Genomic DNA, 12114 nt, shown 5'->3' on the forward strand with positions numbered 1-12114 from the left:
ATATACAGGGAGCCTCGATATATGCATCAATTGTATCAGGATCCAAATGGCAATTGTTAGGAAGATGGGTAAACTTGACCTCTTTATTACCTTACTTATAATCCTAAGGGATGAAATAAGCAATGCTTTACTACCGGGTCAGGCTACCCAAGATTGACTGCACGGGTCTTCTATGAGAAACATAAGGATATAATACACTTATTGGTGAAAAAAGCACTGTTTTGAAGGGTAGTGGAATTTATTTATATTATTGAATTTCAAAAAAGAGGCTTGCCACATGCACATATATAATTAATATTGGAAAATGGATTTAAATCGACTGAGATTGCTCACTATGATAAGTTGGTATGTGTTGAACTTCCTGATAAGGTGATGCTTCCTGTGAGTTACACAATATAATCAGTCATTATAATGTGACCATGTGGGAACTAAATATGTGCTCTGCTTGCATGGTTAATGGGAGTTGCAAACATCACTATCTTTGAAAGTTTTCTCGCACTACTATCGTTGATGACAATGGGTATCCAACTTACATGCGGAGAGACAATGGTAGTTTCATACAAGTAAAGGATCATAGGGTGGATAGTTGATGGGTTGTTCCATATAACCCTTTTCTCTCTATGAGATACAAAGCTCTATTAACATAGAAGTGTGCTCTACCATTACAAATGTGAAATATTTGTATAAGTATGTATACAAAGGACATGATAGAGTTACTATAGAGTTACAAGATATAAATGGGGTTTTTATGGGATGGACAAGATATCGAAGGTATTTGTCTCAATGTTTGCTATAATATAGTCATCATTGTTTACCATAATCTATTTAATCTTCATGGCTCAATTGTAGATTCCCCGTCTTGGGAAGGACAAGTAACCGTATCCCTAATGATCGAACTATTAGAGTGCACAGGTATATTACGGTATAAAAACTTTCTTTTTATGTAGTTATTGCATTTAATTGTAAATATAAATTTTTTATTGATACATTTTAAAAAAATAAGGAATATTTTTTAGTTTTTTGAACCTAGATTATTGCTAGGTTTGTATGGTCCATATATGTACAGTGAGAGCTTTGGGCTCCTTGGAATTTACAATCTAAGATCGAATGATTACGGATTAGCTTCATGTACATGTAATGTTTGTAGACTACGAAAAGCCTGATAAGTTAAATTTTCGGTGCAAAGGCATTGGACAATACAGAATTTTTCAATTTGTTGTCTACAAGCCTGTTCAAACGCCATTCTTCTCAAGAATTGATCCACCGAATGAGTTTTGTAAGGTTTTATCTTTGCAGTTTTTATTTTCTACAAAAATTATTTCTTTCATTAGCTAATGTTATTATCTTATATATATTTTTTGGACAGATGGAGGCGAGGAGTATAGACTTCCAAGGAGAGATAATTCGGTTCCTCAAAAATTGTTTTAATGGTTTGCCATATCAATTGTGTTAGTGGTGTGTAAAGAGAAGTAAATTGTGTGGTTCCTGTTAACTTACAAGCCAATTTATGTGCAGGTCAATGATGATGGTTTTGCATAGGGCATTGATCTACTTTTTTGGGGTCACTCTTTTTGACAATTTTGTGTGTGGATGGTAGAGGATTTACTGGCTTTGCATTGGTTTCTAGGCTAGACTCTACTTTCTATGTTATCCTATCATGTACTCATAATGAGAATAAGAAGGCAACTAATATGACACTAGGTGTAACCTTCATTTTTTAATTCATGTTGCGGATTGGTACCACGTATATTAAGCTTGTCACCACTACACTGGGTTGGAATGCCAGATGTATATGTATACCAAGTTTGGTGCTTTCTTCAAAGAAAAGTAAGTGCTTTAGAGCTCCTTTTGTGGATATGTATGGCAAGCATAGTGTGTTCATATATAGGTAGCCAAGTTTAGGACCATGATGCCCAAAATGGGCTTCAAATATAAGGCCTCTCCTCCCTCGTCCTGGAGGACGGGTGTGGGGAAATAGGTTTGCAAAAGAAAATAGGTTTGCCTATTAGAAAATAGGTTTGCAAAAGAAAGGCCACTATTTTGAAAATTTCTCTAAATTTTACACATAAACATATATATTTTAAAGGTCAACCTAAGTTTATGGCCTTTAAATTAAAGGTTAGGGTAGGCCTTCGAATTTCAGCCCCACTATAGATGATAAATGGTAAAATAGTGCAATTTTGGATGTATTGCTTGACTCGTCGATCTAACCAAAAGGTGAAGGGAAGTGTGTACATGTGCTCCAGACTTTTTCTTCGGGACCGTGAATGTGGTTGTGAACCACTGGAGTCCTTTAAAAGCAATAGTAATGTCTTTATGTTTCTGTGAAATATGAAACATGCACTTGTGTCCTTTGAGAAAGCAAATAGTAATGTTGGGTGAAAGGGAAAAAGGCTTTTGCCCTTGAGGGGGGCAAGGGATCTTATTTTTTTGCAAAATTACATGATTGGACGGACCCAAGGACCCCACTCCACACACCCACCAACCGGACACGTCACCATCCTTGCATCATTGCAAGTCATCAAAAGGATGGGAAGAAAGAAACTTCAAACCAATAATAATGAATAAAGACTTTAGAATATTATATTCAATAAATATGATTATATTTCCCCCCCCCCCAAAAAAAAAAAGAAGGCTTAGAATATATATTCAATAATGAAATTTTCAAAACACATAAATAAATAAATAAAAATACACCACCTTGAGAAAAGAGATGCGGATACTCTTGTCAAAGTAGTACAAGACACATGGCTCCCCTGACAAATAAAACTATTAAAAAAATCATTTCAGGCGTGTGGATCCCGACTCCCAATGAGTGGTGGTGGTGCAAAAAGCATATTGCAAAATTGACTGAGAAATCACTTAAAATAAGTCAGCATTTTTTTTGGATATTATTGTTTATTATATTTATGAGTTTTGAAGATGTACAAGTGTAGTGTAAGGGTAGGTTGGAATCTGGATACAGGTACTAGTAGGTAGTGGGTACTGGCGTGTGTGGAAAAAGCTTGAAAAGGGCCTCTATTAAAACGACCTGGTGACTGTTAGTTACCGGTAGAAAATCGTCTCACCAAAGCTTTTTTAATTTATTTTCGTAAAAATTACCCCCATAAAATCTGGAAATTTACACTTGATGAGATGTTAATTATTTATTTTGCCACCTTAAAATCTGGAAATTCACACCGTTAATGTGTTCGAGGAGATTGTAATGATTTAATTTACACCCATAAAATCTGGAAATTCACACCTTGAAGGTGTTTGAAGAGATTTTAATTATTTAATTTACCCCCATTAAAATCTGGAAATTGACACCTCTAGTGTGTTTGAGTTTTTTTTTGGGGGGGGGGGGGGGGGGGGGGGGGGGGGCAGTTATTGCAAGATCAAAGGTTAACGTTGTTTAAAATACCTTACTAGCTTACCCACCATTCAACTCCAACTTCAAAGGTTAAACCTTATTATTGAATTACCTTCATTTAATTCTTCTAGTACTAAGTTAAAACCTTAGTACTAACTGACCCACCATTTAATATTTTCCCGTAGCAGTCACACTCACGTGTACCTCTTACCACACTTCAACAATGAATTCCTAACCGTTGTAGATATGAAAGGGGTCCCGGAGCTGACAGCAATTGGTACAACACAATCTCATTATTTGCATCCATAATTCAAATTTCGAGATCATTTTGCACAAAATAATGAAGGCCCGGACTAACACCAACCGTACCTTCAAATTTCAAGGCACTCAATTGTGTTTACGTGTAAGGATTTTTTCTGGCTGACTAAAATTTAAAACTACACCCTAAGTTAATAGGTTCATTTTTGAGCTTTTGTTTTGAGATACCCACTATATCACTCAGGCTTGATTTCTTGCCCTTCAAAACAGACAGGTTGGGTGAAATATAGCAAGCTTTTTTTGTATTTGAGTGTAATTTTCGACAGACATCTTAAAAATTTGCAAGTATTTTACGGCCAAAATGCTCGAAAACGGGCATGACACTCGTCAAAAAGCAACTATGAGACCACTAGCCACAAGTCGGAACAAACTAATAACAATAAAGAGGTATCTCTATGGAGCCTTCAAAATTGCCCCAATGGAGCTCACGACATACCCTTCTAGGCCTTCAATTTGAAGGATTGAGTTTTGACTATTTTTCTTTGCTTTTAACTAAGAAGATCAAAGGGCTTTACAAAATTAAGATTTCTTTTGAAGGGTATAGATTATTTTCATGCCCCCCTTATGTGAAGGTTAAAATGCCTTGGGAGTTCCAAATTTCAGGGCTTCACCTTACCCCACGAGGTGTGAGAAGGGGTCTCTGACGATGAACTCTTACTCGAGTGCTTAGCTCACGAGTACACCCTATCCAAGAGGTGTGAGTAGAACCCTAGAACCTCTTTTTTTTTTAATGATAAGATATTAAAGAGCTTGACAACCCTCATGACCCTATCTATCCCCATGTATGTAAAAGAAATGTCATTGATCATAATCTAACATGCATAAGGGTCCACTATGATCACAAGAAAAACACTGAACGAACTAGTAGCCACGTGGATTCATTGCAATAGCAAATCCAAAAGGCCAGATAATCACTTGTTGAGAACATTTAAACGACTAGAATCCACAAAAATTACACAAAACATAAAGCAAATTGAATGCTTCATTAATTAGAAAAGCCCTTATATTACAAAGCTAGAATAGCATAATTACAAGATTGACTAGATTGAAAAGGTTGCATATAACTCTTTGAGCTACTTGATACTCTTTTTAGGATGCAATTATCTTTTATTTGAAGGGCCACTCATTCTATCCTCAATAGTTATTGATGTATACTAATTGAAGATATAAATGCATGTGAAAGGGTAGTTAGTGGTTGATTGAATATTTCAGAGTGTGTTTGATTTTGACCAAGTTATAAGGACTTGCAAAATAACTCATTTTAACAAAACTTGAGAGTCAAATGGCATTAGCGTGACTAAAATAGTGGCAATGGACTTGAATACGCTTCTTTTAAAAAAAACTCTACAAACTTTTGCAAAACTTTAACTTACCCACTAGCAACTCATAATTGTTGGACCTAAGGAAGAAGAAAAGCCAAACAAATTGTTTTTCAAGTGCACACACTTCTCTCCATAATATAATAAATGCATCTATCATATATTACAAAGTGTGTGCCTTCACTCCACACTCCTTTGCTTCACACCTTTTCGCTTGTAAGGGGTGCTTGTCCATAAGTTTACAATAGAAAGAACATACCAAGCTTGTTAGCATGAGACCTTGCTTGTCCATAAGTTTACAATAGAAAGAACATACCACGCTTATTAGCATGAGACCTGATGTGAAGATATGGACCAAGGAGGACCATATGGAGGATCAATCTCCCAAAGAATGTACCACTGAGTCCTTGCTTGTGGCATGTATGCAGTTGGGATATCATATCTCTTGGGAGCATTGGTCTTTTGTTTGGGAGGAGGATAGGTGGGATCAAATTTGTAACCTTCTTAATAGTGATTGGAAGTAGGATGGGAGTGACAGTTGTATGAAGAGGACTTTTGCATATGGCTGTACTTAACCTATAAATGTAATTATATTTGTGTTCCAAAAAAAAAGAAAGAACATACCAAGCTTATAAAATAACACCTTAAGCTTTCAACATATTTTATAAAGCACCATCAAACCTCTCCACTCAAAAGTACATCACATTAGAAAACACCATAACCTAGCCCCAGAACCACACAATAACTTAATCCACTTTGTGCCACACTGTCTACATCATGCTGAACACATGCTGCTGCAATCTTTGATGTATTGTGTTCAAGATAATAACCAAGGTAGTTTATTTTATTGATTATTTAAATTTTGTGATGAGCAAAAATGAGGCGGGGAGATGATAATTAATTCCTAGGTTCAAAAGTACTAGAAGAGATCAATGTGTCTCCTTACAAGTCCATGATGTGTTACATTACAAGGGATTTAAGTTATTGAACAGCAGGAATTATTTGCAAAAAAATCACTTTCATAGAGAGGCTAAAGCCATTGTTAGCTCTTTTTGTGAAGGCTTATGTACTGCGCGTGTACGAGGCAAAGATTGGGGGTTCCCTGTTAAGTTGTTACATGTTTGAGAGTGAATGTTCTAATACTTCTTCAAACGCATCAGATAATTGGGGGCTTTGAGGACTCGTTTCATAGAAGTTTGCCCCTTGTAGAGAAAAGATCTCAGAAAGGTATAATACATTTTTGAAACGCTAGGTAATTCATGTGTTTTAATACGCAACGGGGCACAAAGCTGTCGAAAGCTTGAAAACGTTGGCAAGAACACATGTCAGTCTCGTTGGCAAGAACAAGTTCATCAAGCTCGGAAATGCTCAGGGTTGCAAGGGACCCGACTGCAACTGGCACCACTACGGGCCTGCAACCGGCAAACCGAGATGCAGCTACGTCTTAGGGGTGGTCATCTTAAGATTTCAATAGCCAAATCTGTCCCTACCCAAGCACAAATTTCAAGTTCTTTTGATACCATTAGCTAGAAACAACTGGAATAGTTAAAAAGGTAAGTACACAAGTTGTACACAAGTTGCCCTATTCCATCGGGCATGGGTGAAGAAGGTTCTACCTACCCACAACTTTTACAAACTATTGCACCACAAATGGTGGGCCTATTGAAGTATGACACCATCAAGAAGAGTAAAACTGATCAGTAAAATGGTGGGCCTATTGAAGTATGTATGACACCATCAAGAAGAGTAAAACTGATCAGTAAAACTTAGCCGGTTCTAAAGATACCTTTGCTTCAAACTGAGGTCCAAGTCTTGCCAACCAGCACATATGGCCAATAATAGCTGGTCAACAACTCACCTCTACTGTTACCTCTTTTGTTTAACTGGCCTGGCCTGGCCTGTGAGTCGTGCACCTTAATTTCAAACTGCCTGTTCTGTCCCACAAAAAGAAGATCGTCAACAGCTGGCCTGGCCCGCAAATCAGGCACCCTTGATTTTGAACAACTCTTGTGCCTGTCCTAGCCCACAAAATAAAGATCACCAACAGCTAGCCTCCACTGTTTCCTCTTTTGTCCACCTTGACCTGATTTGTGAGTTGGGCACATTAATCTTAAACCGCTTTGCGCCCCTATCAGATTCTTGTGCCAATTCTATCCCACAAAACAAAGATCACAAAAGCAAGACTTCCAACAATTATTTCTGCCACATGCTTCCAAGTTCCATCAACATCGATCACAATTCCAATCACGTTTGATAAATTGCACAATCGATGCTACACAGGAGTGTACTGCTGCCTTTTGAGCTAATTACTCCTGTTTTCTGTTCCATCAAAATCCAACCCCAAGCCAAAGTTCCATAGACGTGATAGCCTAGCACATCCATAATCACTTCTACAGCCATTCAGAATTAGTATAGCATTGATTGCACATAAGAGTTTGACCTTTCAAAACAAGCACCAAGTTTACAGGGACAAACAGCCTTACCCCCACACAGATCTCTCCATTGAGCTGTTTATGTGATTGACATTCAGGTCATTTAGTCAATGAGTCACACTTTCCTCAGTTTTGCTCGCCCATCAACAGACAGGAGCAACATGGCGCACACCTGCATCCATTCCAAGATTAAAAGCATTCAATCCACTGTAATCAAGATAACACATCAAAACAACCACTTTTGACATAAACCAAAAGCACCTTGCAAACGCTTAAGTATACTTATCTTCAACCCCTACCAAAGAAACCCAGCTGTATGTTAAAAGAGTTCAAATAAAGGTCTCCTGCATTCACACACAAGACCATGACACAGAAGACAGCATAATGACAAGGGCACAGAAACCCCCCAAAAAAATACCAATTACACTGGCCATTGCAACCATACAAAATTACAGTCACCATTGCATGGAGTGTCTGCATCACTACACATAAAATAACTCCGTCGTGCTTCTTCTAAAGACCGAGAGACAATTCATTCAAATCTTGCATCTCAATCCCATAACACGCATAATCGACAGATAGTTTTGTTAACGTGGGAAACATCAGGCTTGTAGGAGCAATAAGTTCGAATTAAAAACCATCAACTCCACTGAAGACTTGCAAAGACTTCTTACATGAAATGTGTTTTCTTTCATAGCTAAAATTTACAGCTTTAGCTTTCGACATGCCTCAGCTATGCCATGTGTGATCATACGGCTGTCTATTTCAAGCCATGAAACACTCAAAGCAAACACTCCGTTACCAGGTTTGCAAGCATTGTCTTTGCTTGACCTGTCTTCTTGTCGAAGATTTAGAAACTCGCTCTCCATTTTTGGAAGGGGTTTGCAAATTATTTCCTCTCTATAAATCTATACTACCTGTTCAAGAAAAAAAGACCAACCTTTGGCCAAAAACTGAGCATGTAGAATCCCTACATACTCAAGGAAGAACCAGGTCCCTGCATGCCAGATTCTCTGTCCGTTTATACAAAAGAAAACGGAAAGGACTCTACTTGAAGCCTAGAATCTGTGGTAAGGGTTGGACTCAGTAGGGAAAAAATGTGCAGCAGCCATCAACGCCCGACTCTCCTTGCGCTCATCTATGACAATTTGCTGATATCGGCAATCTGCAGAGCAGAAGGCTTGATCACCTCTGCATTTCATGAAGAGACTTAATGAGAAAATTCCAAGGCTCCCCATTATGATCTGCGGCATGAGGTATTGCTAACACATTTGAAGACCAGATTTTACCTGTACATGAAGATATCCTTTCCTTGCAGCAGGGAGCACCCACAGAAGAAGCATGCATTGAGGAAGCCCATGTATGGCATGTCAAAGCTGCAACAGCCAGAAGGCGGAGACGCAACCGAGAAGATGGACTGGCGGAGGTTGATCTCTTCACCATCCTCCATATCCTGGTTAGGGTGACTATGCAGAACTCGTCTTTGCCATGGGGCAGTCCCATTGTCCATACCCTCGGAGTTTGAGACTTTGCGTGCCCAACTCATCTCCTTATCATGGTTAGGCTTAAGAGAAGGGTTTGCAATTCCATACCTGGTCACCTCCTTGTGGAGCTCACGATTGCTATGCTGATGCAGGTGACTCCGCACAATTGAGATGGGCTGGCTATGCTGGTGCAGGTGGTTCTGCACAATTGAGATCGGATTGCTATGTTGATGCAGGCAATTCTGCACAATTGCGATCGCCTGGCTATGGCCGACTGTAGCATCCTCTTCTTCTTCAGCTTGAATGTCGACAATAATCCCCAGACCAACACCTTGGCTTCCTTTCTTGCCTGACAGCAAGCTTCCTAAGTACGACCGTGGCGACCTTGCTGCTGCCTGCTTCTCCTGAGGAGGAGACAGTGAATTCGGGTCTAGCACAGAGCGTGGGCTCTGACATGCATCAGAGGGCTTGTTCTCACTTCCTAGGTCGAAACCGATGATTACTTGGCGGGGAGCACATGGTGCAGGACCTACCAGTGAATTGTGGCAAAATCCTTCAGGCTGGCCCTCGCCAGGTATGAGAATTGATTTGCTGGTGGTGCGCAGAAGGGGTCGAGGGCGCATGCAAAGCATTCTCTCCCTTCACGGGCCCGAAACAGGAACAGCCGCGGGGCTCCGACTCACAGCACCTCCGCCCTCCTTAATAGGTTGCCTCCTGCCTGCAATCGGTTGCCTCATGCAAACGGCGCCAGTTCAAAGAGCTCAAGACGCAGATATTCAGGATGTGGCCAAAAACGACCGAAACAGACCGAAACAGGCACGGCTTCTGATTTTGGCTATGGCGATGACAAGCTTAATTTGGATGTTTTGCAAGAGGAAGGTCTGGGCGATGGAGGGGAAGCTTGATTTAGAAGCATCGCCGGGGGGGTCCTAAAAAAGAAGGTAAGTTCACCCCGGGTTCGAACCATGACGGGTCGAAACCCGTCAGCCTCCCGTCTATCATAACGGCGAATACACGTTTGTCGTCATTTGCCCGGCCGGCGGGCCCCGCGCCCCTTAAAGTGGGGTCGGCTTCAAAGTAGAAAGTCACCTGGCCCCGCTGCGTCCTTGTCACGGACCAATGGCCATGCTCTTTGAAGGGTCCCATGCGTCCTTGTCAGGGGCAATGCCCCACAGAACCTACCCAGTTTTCGAGGTAGATAGGGACCCACTTCAAGAAACAACGGGCCGGCTACGGGTGGGTTATATGACCTGCAGTTTCTGCGGCAATAAAATTTTTGCTGGTATGCATATTGTATGTGCGCATGCAAGTGTGCGCGTGTGTATAAATCTATGCATGTGTATGTATATGCGCGTGTGTGCATGTGCGCATGTCTGTGTTTGTATATGTATGTGTGTATTTGTGTGCACATGTGGGTGCATGTGTGTGTATGCGTATGTGCATGTGTCACATAGACGCATATATGTGTGTTTCTCTCACATGTGCAGTCTCTCTATGTCTCTATTGTCACGTGCATAGAACACACATACACGTACACATGCACTCTCTCTCTTCTCACACTTGTCTTGCATAAACTCTCTTTCTCTCTCTCTCTCTCTCTCTCTCTCTCTCTCTCTCTCACACACACACACACCCTCCACATGCATGTGTGACTCTGTGTATGAGCACGTATGTGTGTGTGTGAATGTGTTTATATATAATAGTATTAATATAATATTATAATATATTTACTATATGTGTATGGCTTATATATCATTAGTAGTTTACATTATTATATATTTACGAAATATATATATCTTTAAATTTTTTATTTATACTTATGTATTTTATGTATCACACCAATCTTTTAAAAAATAATTCTAAATATAAATCCTAAAATTTTAAGATATTTTTTCTGATTTTTCTCTCTCTACATCCCTAATCCTACTTTCTCTCTCTAGGCATGGGAGAACTCTAAATTTACAAATTAATTCTAACTCTTCTAAATTAATCCCATCATTCGATAATTTACCCTAGGGCTATCTACACTTAGGTTTATCATAATTTTAAAGCATCTATACCAATCTTCTCTCTCTAAAATTTGATTTGACCTAAAGTTTCTCTCACAATTTAATTAAATGATACTCTTATATTTAGAAATAGGCTATCCCAATATCTAATTTTCTAAAATTCAATGCATCAATAATATTTGCCTAATTTTTAAAGGTTCTACAACGTGAAGTAGCCAACACCTCACCTGCCAACATAGAATTCAACTGCAAACCGTTGATCTGAAGGCTTCCATTTAGTGTGTGCCAACACCTCCTTCCATGATATTATTAAATGAGAAAGGAGAGGTGAAGCCACCACTCGAACCTGTTGGGAACCATTCACTGCGTCCCACCATGTACCATTAATCCTGGTATTACCATGCACAAGTGTGACCTTCTCTATGAGGGCCTTAGCCATTACCACCCATGGCTCTTGAGATACACACATATCTTGTCATGAACCATAGAGCTTGATTTCCACATGTACATAGGGGCCCATGGGCAATAGGAGGAAGTGACTATAAATAGGGCTTGGGGTACATTGGTAGGGACCTTTTGACACTTTTACTAATTTTGGTCATCTTGTACCTTTGGGCTCCATCTATGGAGATATGGCCTTCCATGGTCATCCTCTTGGTGAGAGGTTAAACACACTTAGGCTATTTGTGCATCTTCTCTTGCTACATGCACTTATAGATTTTCTCTCTCTTTTGTATATTCATGTGATGAGCCATTGGATCACTAATCTCATGATTAATGGATGCTAGATTCTTGCTTTGATGTGTTTGATTCCATATTTTGCTCTAGATCCATTTCATTTGGTATCAGAGCCTTGATTTTGATCCATTTTCAAGGTTTTGGGCATGAGATTAGTCATTTTCTTGATAATTTTTTGAATTTTCTCTTGATTTCTTGGAGTTTTGGCTTAATCTTGCTTAATTTCTGCTTAATCTTTGGAGATTAGTGGAGGGGAGGCATCATTTCATGTGATTTCATGGAGATTTAGCTCATTTGGACCTAATTTGGGCACTCTGGACCAAATTTTTGGGGCGGGGTACAAAAATTGAAAAAAATTTGAATTAATCATCTTTTAATCTCTCTGTTAATCACGTTTATCTTTTGTGCTTCTTTTCCAAGTTTTCCATAGCCATTACTTCTCCTCTTTGCCCCGTTTTGCTT

At 39.5% G+C, this 12114-nt stretch overlaps 1 protein-coding gene across 5 annotated transcripts; it reads right to left on the minus strand.

Moving 5' to 3' along the window:
* Window positions 1-6488: 6488 nt before the first annotated feature.
* Window positions 6489-9859, minus strand: LOC147623607 (uncharacterized). 5 transcript variants are annotated; one of them, XR_015269177.1, is made up of 3 exons: window positions 8711-9842; window positions 7473-8612; window positions 6489-7358 (listed from the first exon to the last, which is right to left on the minus strand). XR_015269177.1 is itself a non-coding variant. In XM_086820175.1 (2 exons), the coding sequence occupies exons 1-2, from the start codon at window positions 9535-9537 to the stop codon at window positions 8480-8482; spliced, it is 960 nt and encodes a 319-aa protein (XP_086676301.1). In that variant the 5' UTR covers window positions 9538-9859; the 3' UTR covers window positions 6489-8479. The 5 variants fall into 5 exon arrangements, 1 of the variants encoding a protein (XP_086676301.1); XR_015269176.1 differs by having other exon boundaries at window positions 6489-7379; XR_015269179.1 differs by having other exon boundaries at window positions 7473-7593; window positions 8711-9836.
* Window positions 9860-12114: the final 2255 nt, after the last annotated feature.

The sequence above is a fragment of the Cibotium barometz genome, chromosome 26 (assembly GCF_041138505.1).
Source record: "Cibotium barometz isolate CiBa-2024 chromosome 26, ASM4113850v1, whole genome shotgun sequence".
Classification (NCBI taxonomy): Eukaryota; Viridiplantae; Streptophyta; class Polypodiopsida; order Cyatheales; family Cibotiaceae; genus Cibotium; species Cibotium barometz.

Excerpts from the sequence above, each read along its gene's own strand:
- LOC147623607 (XM_086820175.1), bottom strand. The coding sequence starts at position 9,537 with ATGCTTTGCATGCGCCCTCGACCCCTTCTGCGCACCACCAGCAAATCA. Across the intron at positions 8,613-8,710 it reads AAGGATATCTTCATGTACAG|AGGTGATCAAGCCTTCTGCT; the intron begins GTAAAATCTGGT and ends CATGAAATGCAG.